At 39.0% G+C, this 18021-nt stretch overlaps 1 protein-coding gene across 6 annotated transcripts in view; it reads left to right on the plus strand.

Annotated features, from left to right (window-relative positions):
• GRIP1 (glutamate receptor interacting protein 1) overlaps positions 1-18021 on the plus strand; it is a 649796-nt gene that overhangs the window by 465482 nt on the left and 166293 nt on the right. For all 6 annotated transcript variants that reach the window (XM_045184615.3, XM_045184618.3, XM_045184613.3 and 3 more), the window contains exon 2: positions 6947-7027. In XM_045184615.3, the coding sequence (XP_045040550.1) occupies positions 6947-7027 (81 nt within the window). The remainder of the gene's footprint in view (positions 1-6946; positions 7028-18021) is intronic.

Consider the following 18021-nt stretch of genomic DNA (forward strand, 5'->3'; position numbering starts at 1 on the left):
AAATTTGGAAATAAAGGAAGGGCCTATAAGCAATTATTTGGATTACTTGTAGAGGAAACCAATGGCACTGGTATATACTGGAAAAAAATCTACATGTTACAATAAAACCCTAACAGTTCTTCATATAATTTACATCCCTTACATACAACCAGGGGCTTCAACCCAAGGTTTACTTCTCCTTCCCTCTGTCTTGCACTCTGATAACTTCTGGTTAAATCCGTTTTCTTCGTTACCGCAAAGTCTCACCTGTAGTTTTTACTGTTTTGATTATTCATTGAAATAGACTCCTGGAAAAAGCTTACTTTTCCTCACCACATTGGAAACATCCTTTGGAGCATTGTTTCTAAGGCCACTGCACCCGTCAACACGAAGGAGGGTGTCGGGAGTCACACAGTGGGTCTCGGCGCACAGAGGCAGTCACCTGTGGTCCTTGGGCCTCCGTCTCATCAGTGGCCCTGAGGAACAATGGTCTGTTCTCCTAGCTCCAGTATGTTACTCAAGGTTACAAAGGTGCTCTATTCCCTTTCCCCTTCCGTAACTCCGGGATGCAAGGTGTAGAAACAGACTTTCAGCTTGTATATTGGAAACTGAGTCAAACGGTGGTGGTAACGCTTTTTTTTTTCATTTAGAAATTTATTAGTACTAGTAACTCTCTGATCATTGATTTGTATAAATTAATTTGCCAGCAGTTGACATTTGTTTCAGTTCACACAAACTTTGTTAACAAAGAAAAAGAAAAAGGAGGAAAAATACTGAGCCACAGAACCACATTTAAAAGTTGCCTGAACTGTAAAATGGCATCGCTGTGACTGTCAGAGCAACGCGTGAGCGCTGGACCGGGGTCTTCCTCCCCACAGAAATATGCATGAGGGGCAGTTTCTTAGCTGTAATATTTAATCCCTGAAATGGTTGTCCGATTGTGTTTAATGTAATTGTGAGGGCATTCTATCATTGTGAAGGAGCCACTGGACATGTGTTTTAAAAATGAATTTGTGCTCTGTTTGGATGATTTTTTTTTTAATGTTCAAAAGCAAAGGACCTGATCCCCTTTAATAATATAAAGCACATCTGGGTCTAGATTATAAAACTATAAGAAACCGTGCAGAGTCAAGGAGAGACGTCAATGCCACGCAAAGGCTAAATGAATAACAAGAGGGGAGGGAAAGTGGACCATTGGGTGGGGGAAGGAAATCATCTCCTAACAGGACAGAGACCGCAAAGGAGCAGCACGCGGACTCTGCCTCCCACCGTCAAGCTCAGATCATTCTCCCTTCTGGTTTGAAACGAGCTGTGTGGACCACTTCATCCCATTGAAGAAGGAGGTGAAAATTCCTTGTCGATGAGATCAGTTGTAAGCAGCTATCCGCCACAGCCTCCATGTGCCGGCACAACAGAGCTGAGTCTGTGTAGGACCCAGAAACTTCTGACTCCAGGAAAGATTGGGGGCGGGGGTGGGGGCACTTTTTGTATGACCCCAGAAAAACAGTGTTATTTTAACATAGAATTAAGAACTAGTTAAGGTTGAAGAGGGGTCTTTGACCAAATCGTTGAGTTTGCATTTCTTTAAATTATACAAGGCACTGTGCTTAGAGCTGTGCGTTATTTTAACAAGAAGAGAACGACATACTTGTATAAATCCTATTATCAAAATCCTTTGAGAGCTATCCTTCAGGAAATCCTGCTTAAATTTTAGTGTGCCATCAAACCACCAAGGTGGCAAACGGAACTGGAGGTCCAGTGTCTGCAGGAAACAGCCAGCGCGCAAGACGTTCGTGCTGGGCTGAGATGAAGTGTTCACAGGCCCTGAGGACCAAAAAGATGGTAGTCCCACACCACACAAAACCTCCACGTTAGCTGAAAAAAATTAAAAGGGCCTGTTTCTTGGTTTTTCTGGTTGCAAAGTTGTGGACAAACTCATTGCAGTGATGCTCCCTTTCCCCTCCCACTCCCCACTTCTGCCAGCATCCCAAGTCCATGCTCATTTCCCCCTCCGCTAATGAAGCACATTTCTGTCTCAAACCTATGAAGTAATAAGGATTCCTCAATCACCATTCTACTTAAAGTTTTATTATCTTTTATCCAATTAATTCTTCGTTTGCACATAGTAGGCACTAAAATTTGTGGAATGTAATTGACTTCAAGAGACAGATTATTTCCTTCACAACGGATTTCATTTTGTTCATTCATGAAAACAGCGTTCTCTTCCGAGTGTGTAATGGCGTGCCTGAACACTGTTGCGTGAGCCGCCTGTCTCCCCACTGCTAGGAAATGGTCATAATGTTTAATTGCACAAAGTGCCTTTTTTATTTTTTTCCTCATCAGGAAGTTAAGGGATCTGCTGGCTTAGCAGGTGCCTCAATTGTGCATAATTAGTTGCTAGGAATTGTTTAGCATAGGCTGATTAGTCTCAGCCAAAGGAAATTAAATTTTTTTTCTTCAACAAAGCTAGAGATTTTTGAAACCACAGTCATATCCGGTTCATCTGGGAAGCCCAGACAGACCCTGGGAGTGGGAGAGGCAGGAGATGGGAAGACAAGAACCAGCCTGATTACACATGGGAGCTATTTGATGCCAGGCAACCATTCGAGGTCATGACATGAGGGGACCTGAGTCCATCCCGCAAGATGTGATTCAGCTCGGACATGGGCTTTGGTTGTGAGGCAGAATGAAGCATGGCTCCTTAGGTGCCTGCTGCTTGCTTTCCGAGTTTATAACGCCAGCTTCACTTGGAACATGTAATCAAAACAAACCGCCTGTGCCTTCGTGTGTTTGGCTCCGAGGAGATTGGCCAAAATGGAGGGAATGATGGGGACCGATGGTTTGAGCCCCCCCACCCCATCGTTTCACTCTGTTTTAAATGTATGCCAGACTAAGCCCTTTCTGTTCCTCTGTTACAGTGTCGATTTTTCACTTAATGGAGGGGATTCTCTCCTGCCCCGTGGGATAACACCGGAAAGGGTTCCCGTGCTCTTCCTTGTTACGACCACTCTGCAGCCCTTTGACAGTGGGTAGCTCTCATGTGTGACAGTGATCACCTCTCTGCTAAGATGTCATTAGAAAAGACTGACAGTTCTCTACCCTGAGATGTGCATAATGATGACTTGCAACATTGACTTCAGTGAGCACTAGCTCACCAGCCGAACGTCTGCTTTGCTCCTGTAGTGAATTCCCATAAGGATCCCTCGTTAATATGACCCACCACTAAAGTCATGGCTGGGAGCCTGCTATGAAAGTCAGAATTCTTTTGCTTGAAGGCATTATTTTAAAGATTGTTCAGTCAACCCTTCTGTAGTCTAAGTGAAAGTTAAAAGAAATATTTTAATATCCATTTTATAAAGAGTTACAGATTTTTAACAGGCTGTAAGTCAATACTCAGTATCTCTTGGATGATGTCATTGCTTTAAATGGCACAGGCGATAAGCCTCGGGAACAAGTCAGAGGTAGGAGGAGGACAGCTCACAACAAAAGTTTGACTTTCTTCAGGTTGCTTATCTACAATAAATGCTTTAGTTTGAAAACTTGAATACAATTCATTCATCTATCAGCAAACATTTACTGAATGCATACTATGTGTCTGGTACTGTTCTAGAAATATTATCCACTCATTGATTCCTTATTATTTGGTCAGTTTTTAATCTACATATAAGTGGATGGAACTTGAAGGTCTAGTTAGTGCCTTACTGATAAAGAAGTGTTAACATAGATCTTATAATTCAATGAAATTTTGAGGCCCTTACTAAGGAACAGTGAACTGTATGAGCACTTTATTTTATTATTTTGTTTGCAAAAAAAGTGAAATGACAGGTATAAATTGGTTCTGTAGTGCAATTTAAGTGTAGTCCATATTAGACAAACAAATATTTGGAGGAGAGGGGAATGGGTTTTATATACACATATGATATATACACACGGCTAAGATTGCTCATTTTCATAGCCTTCTCCATAGGAATTAACTCACATTATACAAGGTCTCTGCTGGAGCCTTGGGTCCATTCACTTGCCTGTGTGATACAGAAATGTGCACCTGTTAACCTAGCACATCTCATTGTCTATCCAAGAGGAAATGCACAAAGAGGAAAGAGCTTGGGAATAAACATACAAGAAATGCAGTCTAGATGCACTCTAGATACGTCCTATAAATTTACCTCTCGGGGCCTCAAGTTGTAACCATAAAATTAAAGCGATCTAGATCATCTCTTACAATCATGAAATGCTAGTGATACATCTACAAATGTCCATTAAAGGCCACATGGAAAACTCTGACAGAGGATTCCATAGCTCTCCATGACTTTATGCTCAAGGATTAAAAATATACCCCAGGCATTCCCGTCCTTTAGTGTCCTATTATGGGACCATCTGCCAGTGAATCGTTCAGTATCTTCCCTCCACTTCTATTTTCAAACAAAGTTTGAATCAAGGGTTGACGTTGAGTAAATCACATGATGAGACTTGATGTGTTCATTCTGTGATAGGTTGCTTTTTATAAAAGGCTCATAACGCCTCTTACAGATTTAAAATAGAGAGGTATTCTTAGGAAAAAATTCCTTTACAACAAATGTGAACTGGTGCCCCGCTGCTCTGTGGCTATGGTGTCCTTTTACTCTCCTGATAAATGTCGCCAAGATTCTGCCTCACTAGCATTAGGAATTATTGCTTTCACCCTGAGGGACTTTGGCAAGCTATTTTTAGATAATATAGAACTTATTGCAGTCTGATGCTTTGACCAATACAACTTTTGGCTTCTAGCTAATTGTCTACTTTCGCCCATCTCAGTAAGGACAGTGACTGAGGAGAATAAGGATGGGAGCTGGGGGTGGAAGCTGGCCAAGTGGCCATCCATAATTCAGCTTCAGCCTTTGCAGGATGTGCATAACTAGACTGTCTCAGCTCTATTTTCAAACACAGTGTACTCATAAAACGAGAAAAGAATTTCACCAGGGTTGACTACTTCTGTAATGCAAAATGGGTAATTTTTTTAAATGGCTTCTTCAAATAGAGTATCAAGTACCAAAAAAAAAAAAAAAAAAGCAAGCAAGCAAACAAAAAAATCAGCATCCCCTGGGAAAATCTCTTACTGCCTTTTAAGAAATCTAACACTGGGTTCAAACCAAGATTTTAATTGGCTGGACTCTTGACAAGTTGAAAACTGAAGAAAACCTTTAGACTTCCAAGATGCTCTCCCTAAAACTGGTTGTTATGATCTGTATCCCCAGCCCAGTGCTCTGTATTCATAAATATACTGTCCCAAAGTTTTGGGATAATAAAAGAAAATATATTTTAATTGGCTTTATAAAGAATCCAGATTTTACAATATAGTAAATGTGTTTTACTAGATGCTGTATATATGTAAAGCACATTGCCTGGTTATTAAGTCACCACTGTGGAAAGCATCGTGGGGCGAATGGAGACTTTTGTTTTGTGGTTGTGATTATATTCAAAATTGCATTTGCAAAGTAAACAGTCAAAGGTCTAGGTTACCGCTGCATAAGCAAAAGTGATGCTGTTGATTGGATTGTATCTGAGAGTTGGTAGTTTATGGTTGCAAAAATATAAAGAATTGTGTGACAAATGGAATGTAAACATAAAACAGTGTGACTTCCATTTTTAAAAGTTAATTGCAGTTTACAGCAGTGTTAATCTTTCCTTTTTGTCATTTCTTATAAAGACCTTGTTAGTTTTATGCAGAAATCATGAATCATTCCGACCAGAAGTACGTCCGTCCTGGAGAGAAATCAAGTTCCTCAATTTTAAAACACAAACCACTTAGTTGGGAGAATTAATGTTTTCACATGACAAAGCCTTGTTGTTGAATTAAATCCTTGTTACATTTAGTATTTTGCCAAGCACAATATGCTTCTTTCCAATCGTTTGATGATTTCCTATTTTAACAACAACAAACCAACCTTAGAGTGTGTCCAGAAATAACACTTGGGTCATGTAGCCTGACTAGATGTGCTAGATAATATCATTTTGCATTTGTTTACTGAGACCACATACATCCTCATCTTTACTCAGACATGTCTTTTAAACAAATGTCCACATGCAAACTAGGAAAAATTCTTCTTTTCTACTTTAATCCTAATATTTGCCATCCTAGATCATTACTCCTATGTTCCAAGCCAGATTAAATTCTTTTCCAGATTTAACAAAAATTATTTTACTCAAATTTGATGAATCCATCATCTCTAACATCTTGTCACCTACTGAGCTTCTTGCCTACCTCTCACAGATATACTGAGCTTCTGTCTTTTCAGTTGTTTTTTATGGTTCTGCAGATTATTTTCATCTCTTTCTAAAAGGCAAATCAGCTCATTGCAGTTTACCTCTTCTTTTGCCAAATCATCATTCCTTTCCTGTTCTTAACCTCCCTCCTCTGGTCTTGCTCTAAATGTCCCTGTTCCCTCCATTTGGCCCTGGATGCCAGTCCACACTTTCTGGAACCCACTAACTCTGTGTTTCTTTGTTTCCCTGCAATACTAATCACCTGTCATCTGCTTATCTGAAATACAACATTTCCTTTGTTCTTCTACCTGATTACTCTTAGTGCCCACTGAGCCATTTTCTTCCTTCTTTGCCTTCCTGTTACTGATATTCACTGATACTTATTTGTCAATGAAAGTAACCCACAGGCAAATAATTTGCATTTTATATTTGCATATTTCTTTCCATTTTATGCCTTCATGTGCACTATGGCTTGATCCTGACAATCCTAAGAGGTTGATAAGAAAATATATCCCTCTTTTATAGAAGAAGAAACCGATGTTCAGGGCATTTTCAATAACTTGTCCCACAGCTAAGCTGAGGTTCGTACTGAGGTCTACCGACTTTTTCTACTGCACCATACCGTATCACCTCTCTCTGGCAGAAGGACTGCAATCCTCTAAAAACCTTCACTGCATTAGAAACTGGATGGAAATTAACCAAACCCTTCATTGTACCTTTGCAGATGAGAGTCCCTACACTAAATCCGCCAGCCAGACAAAGCCGCCTGATGGAGCATTGGCTGTGAGGAGACAGAGCATCCCAGGTTAGCCCAGATTGTTGGATTTTTCAGCTGTTTTACTTTTGAACCCTGTTATTTCGTGATCCTAAATAATCCCACCTCGGTAATAAAAAGTATGCTATTCCATAGGGCACAGACGGCATTCCACACAACTTGTTCAAACAATATTCGTGAAAGCTAGACTTTGGAAAAGCTTGCCAACTTGTGAGAATTCATCTTGTGTGCAAATTCTTTATGAAGTGACTTGAATTTCAATCAGCGCTCACTCATTTACTTGCTCTCATCTCTGTTTTCAGGGGATGAGTTTTACAGAAGCATCTCTTTTCTGAGTCACAACCGGCAGAACAAAGGGGTCCAAAATTGCTATAGCAAATCATGCGTGTGCTGAATAAAAATTATTCCTTTCTTCTTATCTCTTTGAACCTGGATTTATTTCCACCAAACAACTCTTGTAAAATTCTGGAATTTTGTTTCCTTAGGAAACTGTGATTAGGATTCTTGTAATACTTTTAAGTGATACCTGTTCGTCAACAAAACTTTCTCGAGTGATATCTTTGAAGGTCTTTACCCCAAATCTTCAATATGTTAAGGCTTTGAATTTGAGAATGAATACCCTCTTAAAGGAGGAATGCAATTAAAAATATTATTTAAACATTATTGGAACTAGGTAATGCATGGAAAACTTCTAATGCAGGCAACTATACTTAAAAGAAGGGTTAAAAGCAGTAATACATTTAGAAATTTATCAAAAATAATGTCTTTATGTATTTTATACAAGTAAATTGAGTACAGCTAAATCTTAAAGGGTTTTAGAGTGTAGTAGGTTGAGCAGTTCAGGAGAAACAAAACAGTGTTCTCAACATTAAATTGCATGGTTCGGCACATCCGTCAGTGAAAAGGGAAATTTTCCACTTGAATAGGGAGCAAGATGAGTTCAGTTCTGAGCAGCCCTGTTTATGATTATTATTTATTTGTATAAGAACTACATGTGGTTATTTTTATTATTTCAAAGGCTTACATTCATTATGAAAGTACATAGCTTAGGAAGAGGCATATTGTGAATATTATACATCCTTGCTTGTGAGCTTTTAAGATTCTAGAGTAATTTGAACTTAATAATTAGATGGCATCACCCAGTCCTAAGATTTCTTCAGTTCCATACTATAAAACATCAGTCTTAGTGCTGGGCACATTTAGAAAAAGTACTGAAGTCAGCTATGGGCTGTGTTCTCAGCCTTCTCCTTCTCTGCATTGAGGAAGAACCCAAAGTTTGAAGTTCACGAGCGCTAGTTATCCATCAATTCCTTCTTGTCTTCTCTACATTAGCTGATACTCAGTACTCTCTGAAGGAAAGAGTGAAGAGAACTCCCAATGTCCTTACCACTTTATATGACAGGAGACAAAAGTACTGCCGATCATCATGTTTTCCTTCCATGGGTTCTCCAATGTCATAACTAAATTGTAACACATGTTTGAGGGCCCAACTTTTCCTTAAAGTCACTGAGTCATTTTTAAAATTACATGTTAGGTACACAGAAGTTATTCGTCTTAATCCTTAGTTCATGATACTAAGTGATTCTTCATTGTGGAATTTTCCCTTTTGTTCCTTCTTGTGACAATTTAAGTCACTGGAATCATGAGTCCTTTTCTGTGGGCTTCATGGGTTATTTTCTTGCAATTTGAACGTGGACAGAGTTTTTTGTTCACCTCTCATAAGGTAGAGGCCAGGAATCTTCGTTTGGAAATTTCCCTTTTGCTCTTCCTTATGACAATTTAAGGCACTGGATCATGAGTCCTTTTCTGTAGGCTTCATGGGTTGTTTTTGTGGAATTTGAACATAGACAGAATTTTTTGTTCATCTCTCATAAGGCAGTGGCCAGTAGTGGCCAGAAGGGCAGTAGCCAGTGTTCAAAGTCGTCTTCATTATTTAGAACAGTCCAAGAAAAAAGACTTCACCAGCCAGACAGCTGAGAAAACAAAGGGGTTAATAGCCGATTATTACAATATTTACTATCATCTGTAAGGAGAAAAATCAAAGAACTTCTTGGATGCTTCCTAACTGACTTCTGACACTTGGAGTTCCAAACCCTTACTGTCATCTTAAAAGTACCAATTCTGGTTCTGACAAGAGGAAGGGAGTCTTCCCTGATCATTGGCCAGGAAGTCACTTAAAGCAAAGAGGGATCATAACCAGTCACCTACCATGTCTACCTTTACCCCACTAAGTCCACAAGGGAAAAATGGAAAGAAGAAAAGGCTGGGGGGAAGCACTCTCTTTATTATTTGCTGGTGCTTCAGCTAAAAAATCCCGAAGTGTTCTCCTGATGAACTAAGTTGGACCACATGGAGCTATAAGATAAAAATGCAAGTTCACAGCCTTTGAGCCTTTCCCCTGTGTTCACCTCCCAATCTTTCTTTACTCAAAGGTATTATTACTACCCTGGTAGCAAGGAAATATGTGTCTAGAGAAAAGTACACTGAGGAAGTAAAAGGAGGCATAAAGGAGAGCTCCACTCATTTACCAGCACCGGAATCTTCCCAGTTCAAAGGCACCGCTCAGTGCAGAGGCAGCCGGAGGCCATTGCTGCCCAAGTGACTAGGGTGTAAGCAAACACCAGGAAGCTATAAAGGAAACTTTAAAAGAGCTGTATCTTTTCTTCCACTCCCAATGATCCTAAGATAGTGATTGAATTCAACCATTGAGCACTTTTTCTGATGGAAGACGGTGAAGAGTGTAGGATAGTGAAAGGATTTTAAGCTTCTCTATCCAAGTTTTATGAAAGCTTAAGCTGTTCTTTGAAATTTATTCTAAAAATATAGACCTGTTACTTCTGGGGTAAATATTTATATACATATAAGTAGGAAAAAATTTCTTAACCTAGGCTCCACACTTTTCATAGCATAATAAAGAATACTTTTTAATAATTCTGGCCCAAAAAGGTAACCTTGAATATTTAACAGAAATATAATTTGCTTTTCATTCATATCAAAATTTACTAACCCATCTAAACTCAAAATTACTACAATTATTTTATAATCACAAGTCAAATATATGCCCACATTAAATAATAATTCTAAGTGTAAATCCCTCATTGCCCTCCTTTGCTCTACTCAAAACAGAGAGCAAGAGAGAGAGAGAGAAAGAGAGAGAGAGAAAAAATGGATTAAACATCTCTTAAGAACAAAATACATTTGCTTTGGATAAAAGGTAAATGTATTATTCATGTTATTTGGAAACTCATCATTTTAATCATGTCTCTTATGGCATAAAATGTGTAAGAAAAAAGATTTTTAATCTTACATTTTTGCAAAATAATAATGATGATAGTAAAAAAAAATGATGTGTGTCCCTAGGATACTGTAGTTTAAATTTAAAGACAACATTTTGGTAAAAAAAAGTATTAAGGCTGGATATTTTTAATATAATTTATACCCATTTTTTTCAGAGAGATGAATTTCAAGTACAAAGATATTTTTAACTAACACACATCTATATTTACTAAAAAGAATCTATTGATTTGATTTTTTATTTGAAAGTTTACTGGTGTATTAAAGTTTGACCACTTGAATGGTTTGTCCAAATTATTAGAGGAAATTTGTACAGACTGCTGGTTTGACAGTGTGCAATAATTTGTGGCTTTACCCAACTGGAGATGAGGCAGTTAATCATGTCTATTTAGTGTTAGTGAAGGATGCTATACTAGACCTCAAAGACTAGAGTTTGTGTATTATTTGACTTGCTTTCCCTTTCCGGGTAGTGTAGCTTTCTTTCTTAGGCTAGTCTTGACAAAGAATTGTGGGCAGTTCACAAACTCAGGATGATATAAAGTACTCACATCTATTGCATTTGCAAACTTTGGTTTCCCAGAAAAAAATATCTTAACTGTGTAGCCAGAATGAAACCACAAATTATATGTGGGATTTTTTTTCCTTCCAGAATACATAGGAAAATACAGATCAATTTGGTCCTATAGAATAGAGTTGATATGAATAAAGCCTTTTTTGTTCACATTTGGGTATTTGAAGGGTTGTAAAAATATGAAGCTGATTTATGAAATGTTTGCTAGCCCAAGATATATACACTCAAGCTGTACAGAATACATCCAGGATCATCAACACCTGCTGAAAAATCAAAGTCTGGAAAATAATACAGCACCCTGGGCACCATGGAGAAGCTGACCAACTTGAGTTAAGGGGAAAGGGCAGGAATTTTGAGGGTTCTGCCCTCTCTTCTCAGCATTTGCCTCTCTTTGTTAGCACACAATTTGATGGTTCATTGATCTAAATTTTCATTATTAGAGCAGGTATATAGTGTGGCATTTGCAGTAAGATTTTATAGCTGTAGCACTATTTCGGTGTATGAAGGTCAGTTACTCTGATTTTCAGGCCTGGTTCTGCTTCCTCTGTTTAGTTCCACCATTGAGCCCATCCAAGAAAATGGGTGAGTTCCATGGAGAGGACACCAAAGTCAGTTGAATCAAGCAAGTATGAAATGTCATCCAGAGAATAGTGCTGTGCAGTGCATACTATAGAAAATTATCACATTGTACACTTTAGTTATCTTACCTTTTTCGTTCAGTTGCCCCTTAATAAAGCTAGAAAAAAAAGTGGTAAAGGGCCATTGTATTTGCAATGTACCCTCAAATGATTTAGAAAAAAAGTAAGTGTCTCTGTGTGTGTGGAGTGCTTTACAGTGTCCTTGCAACTCATAATTTTCCATTTCAAAATAAATGTTTTTAAAAAACCATGGTGTGCCCAAAGTTCTCAAGTCAAATTCTACTATAAGTGAAGGAATTACCCACATGGGAAAACACCAAGGGACAAGAACCTTTGCTACTCAGTCAGGCTGTGCCTACATCCTCAAAAGCACCCAGTAGGCCAGGGCAAATACATCAGGGACCTAAGGTCCAGGGTGTGCCCCAGAAGAGCCCTCAAAGTCAGCATTAAAAACCCAAAACACTGATGTTTACATGTGTTAAAATACTGAATATTTAAGATGGAGAGATCCAAGATGGCAGAGGAGTAACTGAAAGCTACACTAACCTCCCAGGACCAGTCTGGAATTACTACTAAATTGTAGTGAAATCATCTTGAATAACCAACTGAACACAAGCTGGAGAGAAGCCTTATAACCATGGACAGACAGAAGAAAACACTTCAGCACAATGTGATTGGTAGGGAGTGCAGAGGAGGCATGAGAGAACTGCCTGGGCTCCCATGGGCGGCAGCTAAAGTGCTGAAGGGATATTTCAGTGGCCAGGTGTTTCCCCCTGAGAAGTGTGGGATCTAAACCCCAAGCTGGGCTCCCCAGCCTATAGCACCAGAGCCAGAAGGAGCCCAGATAACATCCAGTTGTAAAAAGCAGCAGGGGTTCTATTGGCCAGGGAGAGATGGCTGGAGATGCAGAGAGCCTGTTAAAGGGCCAACACAAAAAATTTCTTTTGGAGCCATTTACTCTTGGTGCTGGGAAAGGGAGAGCAGAGTGAACTAGAGACACTTGAGCAGAGTCTGCAGTTGGTGGCTTTGGAGACAGAACTGAGAGAACAGCCACCATCAGAACAGCTGACCCCTGTGCTGAGTCATCACCCATACTGCAGGAGTCATCTTTCTCAGGCAGAGCTCTCCTGTCTCAGTGGCATCAGCCTGAGGGGAAGCAATAGCCCTGCATGCAGGAATTACTCTGCCCCACACTATGGTGCTTAAGCCTGACAGCTAATTATGGGTAGGTTAGATTAACACCTGATCAGATTGGTGGTTGATTAGTTTAACATCTAAGGTGGAAAATACAAAGAAGCAGCCAAAATGGAAAGACAAAGAAATAGACCCCAAGTGAAAGAACGAGTGAATTTTCCAGAGAACTAAATGAAACGTAAGAAAGCAATTTATCAGAATGAGATTTTAGAATAACGATTATAAGGATATTCAACAGCATGAAAAAAGACATAGAAATCATAAAAAAGGATCAGTCAGAAATAAAAAATGTAATATCTGTGATAAATAATACACTGGAAGGAATAAATCAGGGGCGTCTAATCTTTTGACTTTTCTGGGCCACACTGAAAGAAGAAAAGTTTTCTTGAACCACACATTAAATACATTGCAACACGTAATCACATGTTTGTATTTATAAACACATAAATGTTTATCACATTTATGATAAAAACTCTCAGCAAGGTGGGAATAGAGGGAACATACTTAAACATAAAAAAGACCATATATGACAAACCCACTGCCAGCATCATACTCAATGGGCAAAAACTACAAGCATTCCACTTAAAATTGGGAACAAGACAGGGATGTCCGCTTTCACCTCTCTTATTCAACATAGTACTGGAAGTCCCAGCCAAAGCAATCAGACAGGAAGGAGAAATAAAGGGCATCCAAATTGGAAAATATGAAGTAAGACTGTCTTTATTTGCAGATGCCATAATACTGTACATAGAGAACCTGGAAGATTCCACCAAGAAAAGTACTAGAACTGATAAATGAAATCAGCAATGTAGCAGGATACAAAACTAATATTCAGAAATCAGTTGCATTTTTATATGCCAATAACGAACTAACAAAGAGAAATAAAGAAAACAACCCCATTTACAACTACTTCAAGAATAATAAAATACCAAGGAATAAACCTAACCAAGGATGTAAAAGACCTGTTCTCAGAAAATTATAAATCTCTGAAGAAATAAATTGAAGAAGATGCAAATAAGTGGAAGTACATTCCGTGTTCATGGATAGGAAGAATTAACATCATTAAAATGTTCATACTGCCCAAAGCAATCTATAGCTTCACACAATTCCTATCAAGATGCCAGTGACATATTTCACAGAACTAGAACAAGTATTTCAAAAATTTATATGGAACCACAAAATGCTCCACATAGCAACAGCAATCCTGAGAAAGAACAAAAAAACTGGAGGACTTATGCTAGCTAATATGAAACTATACTATAAGGCCATAGGCATCAAAACAGCCTGGTACTGGCATAAAATCAGACACATAGATCAATGGAACAGAACAAAGAGCCCAGAAATAAGCCCACACCTTTGTAGTCAATATGCAATAGAGGAAGCAAGCTCATACAATGGGCTAAAGATAGCTTATTCAATAAATGGTGTTGGGAAAATTGGACAGGTACATGCAGAAAAATGAAATTAGACCACTGTCTTACACCACACATAAGAATAAATTCAAAATGGATCAAAGACTTAAATGTTAGACCTGAAACCATAAAAATCCTAGAAGAAAACATAAGCAGCAAAATCTTGGACATCGCTCATAGCAATTTTTTTATCAGATCTATCTCCCCAGGTGAGGGAAACAAAAGAAAAAATAAACAAATGGAACTTCATCAAACTAAAATGTTTTTGCACAGCAAAGGAAATCATCAACAAATGCAAGACACAAAATGAGAGAACATATTTGCTGATACATCGGATAGGGGTTAATATCCAAAATTTATAAGCTGCTTAAAAACTCAACAATAAAATCTCCAACAACCCAATTAAAAAATGGGAAAAGGACCTGAATAGACACTTCACCAAAGAAGATATACAGATGGCCAATAGACACATGAAAAGATGCTTGACGTCACTAATCATCAGGAATGCAAATAAAAACCACAATGAGACACCATCTCACACCTGTGAGAATGGCTATCATTAATAAATCAACAAACAACAATTGCTGGTGAGGATGGGGAGAAAACCCTTATGCATTGTTGGTGGAAATGCAGATAGCCACTGTGGAAAGCAGTATGGAGATACCTCAAAAAATTTTTAAAATGGATTTGCCTTTTACCCAGCAATCCCACTTCTGGGCATATATCCAAAGGAACCCAAAACACTAATTTGAAAGAACACAAGCACCCCTATGTTCATTGCAACATTATTTACAATTGCCAAGATATGGAAGCAGCCCAAGTGTCCATCAATAAATGAGTGGATAAAACACCTATGGGACATTTACACAATGGGATTCTACTTGGCCATAAAAAAGAAGAAAGTTTTATCCTTTGCAACAGTATGGATGGACCTGGAGAACATAATGCTAAGTGAAATGAGCCAAGAAAGACAAATACCATTTGATTTTGGTCATATGTGGAATCTAACAAACAAACTGAGGTGACAAGCAAAACAGAGACACACTCATAGATGGAGAGCAGATAACAGCTACTTGGTGGGGGGTGACAGAGAGGTTACGGGGTGGCGGGATTAAGCAAAAATAAAAAAAGGACTCATGGACATGGACAACAGGGTGGTGATGGCTTGGGCGAGGGGGTATAAGGGACCTAAATGGTAATGGGAAAATATAATAAAGCTTATGTGTTTATTCTAAAAAAAGAAAAAATTGGCAATATTCTATTATTTCTTTAGAGAGACCCTTCTAAGATCATAAAGTTGTAACTCTTAGTAACACTGAAGATACGTGTGAGATTCTGCCCACACCCCATTTTTTTTATTTATTTGTGTTTCCCATGGTATTTATCATTATCTGAAATAAACAGATTTTTTTTCTCATTCCCTCACTAAAATGTAAGCTCTTCAAAGACAGGAACTTTATATGTCTTGTTTACTTTCATGTCTCCGGCGCATAGAACAGTGCTTATCAAATGGCAGGTATTCAACCACCAGTTGTGGAACGAGTGAGCAGGCAAAGGTCAGCAGGCAGGTTTTCTCCTGGAGACGCTGTTACCTTATGACTAGTGTACTTTCCTGCAGAAATGTGCAACACAGCCTGTTACCTTACGTCCTCTGACTCACATGCCGTGCACGTTAGCCTTGAGGCTGCACCAACTGTGACATTTGCAAGGAAATCGCCCGCTGCCCAGCACTAATGGGTGAAATAGAGGTCAGCTAGAAGATAGAGAATTTTAAAGGCCAGCAGTTTCCCCCCCAGCTTCATCTGTTTCTGTTTGAGCAGAAAAATGTCTGTGCAGTCCTATAATACCTTAGGAGAAAGTTTGAGCACAATTTAACAATAAAATTGACAGGATGAAAATGATTTATTCAAGTGTTCAGTTATGGAAAAAGGCTAAAAAATTGCAAAAATAGCCGGAGTCTTTAAATAGAGTGACGCAAAGCAGAACTTATTACTCATTATGGCAGGTACACATTAGGGATTTGCCCCCGAGAAATGACCCACCTTCGGTATGGCTGGTTGTGCATAGCGAGTTCTCCACAGCGCTGGGCAGTGGGAGCTGCTTGATTTGTGTGCTCTGTGCTGCGGCTTTCGTTAGTGATTCGGAGAAATGAGAGTCTATTATGTTTGAACTTCTCTCACACCTTAGGAAACATGGGTAAAATATAATAAACTGGCACATGTGCAGCAAATGACTTTTAAACAATGATTTTCCCAACATGCAACTCAGGGCCAAATTATTGGTAGTAAATTAGTACTTGATATTTCCAGGGCCCCCTGTGTTACAGGAGGGGTGGCATTCGGTTGATGGTCTGGGAGCACACAGTAATCAGACTGAGTGACACTGACAATGGCCACTGCAGCCTCTCAGTGTCCAAAGAACGTTTTACAAGAGACTCGAGGATATGTGCTCGAGAGCTACCGGGAAAAAGTCTTTTTCCTCTATTACTGTGCACTAAAGAAAAATTAATTCTCCTACTCTGTGGGGTAGGGAGACCTTCAATCCAGGCTTTTTTTTTTTAATGAAGTGACCTTACAAACTCAGTCAGGGTGCAAGTTGTGTTGATGGGCATGGGGGAAAGTGAAGAACCATCTCGCACAGTTTTCTGTAGAACAGAGCGGTCGAGCCCGTTAACGCTCCTTTCATATCCACTGGGCTTGCATGACTTCGAACAGCTTCCCAAACTCCAGTCACTCACATGTCATCTTCACAATGTTTGCTCTATGTCTGTCTTCCTCCTGTACTATAATTCATATGATTTTAGGTAAATTCAAATTGGTTCACTCCTTTACTTAGTTTTATCCTAACCTTTATTATCTGTTATTTGATATGCTAATTATATTTTCTAACATAAATTTAATTTTTTTAACTCTGAAATTTTTTTAAAGGTTTATATGCCCCCATCAAATTATGCACCAATGTTTATATGCACCATACTTCGCAAACACTGGCTTGGGATAAGATTCTTCTCAGAATAAATGACTTTGAGAATCCCCATGCTGTATACTTTGTCAGTATATTGATAATTAGTTGTTGCTTTATAGTTCAGAAATGGGTCATTTGAATGGGGGTGAAAAGTATGCAGAGCTTTTGCTATAAAGTGAAAAGAAATATTATAAGATAAAACAGACGTTGAACAATATTAACCCGAAGCCTAGGGAGTCACAAGAACGTGGTGATCACCAGAGTAACTGAATCTACAAAATGAGTGAGAAAAGCTGGAGAGAGTCACAAAAACACTAGTTGCCATTCACTTCATGCTATGTTCCAAGTGCTGGACTAAGCGTTTTCATAAATACCATTTCTTTTCTCCTTCACAACACTTCCAGGAAGTAAGAAGTATAGCTAGTTAATGCTCTTATCATTCTTTCTCTAATAAGCACCTAAACCTACCACACACTCCCATGCATGCACACACGTCTTTCCCTCTGTTTTCTCCTTGAATATAGAACTCCACCACTAACTTCTTTTGCTTCAATATTTTCAGACACAGGCCATGACTGCTGTGGCTCAGTGGATTGAGTGCCGGCCTGTCAACCAAAGGGTCACCGGTTTGAATCCCAGTCAGGGCGCATGCCTGTGTTGTAGGCCAGGTCTCCAGTAGGGAGGGTGTGTGAAAGGCAACCGCACATTGGTGTTTCTCTCCTCTTTCTCCCTCCCCCTCTCTCTAAAAATAAAATATTTTTAAATATTTTCAGAGACAGGAAACACAATCTTAGAAGGTAACCCCCATTTTTTATATGTCTGCCTATTAAAACTATTCCACGTGCTGATGGGCTGAAGTTTCCCACCCTGTACTTCCACCCATTGGTTCTTCTGATTATTTTGAACTTCCCCAAAGTAAGTTTTTCAGGCAGTTTAATGCACCTGTTATCT

The sequence above is a fragment of the Desmodus rotundus genome, chromosome 3 (assembly GCF_022682495.2).
Source record: "Desmodus rotundus isolate HL8 chromosome 3, HLdesRot8A.1, whole genome shotgun sequence".
In the NCBI taxonomy this organism is placed as follows: Eukaryota; Metazoa; Chordata; class Mammalia; order Chiroptera; family Phyllostomidae; genus Desmodus; species Desmodus rotundus.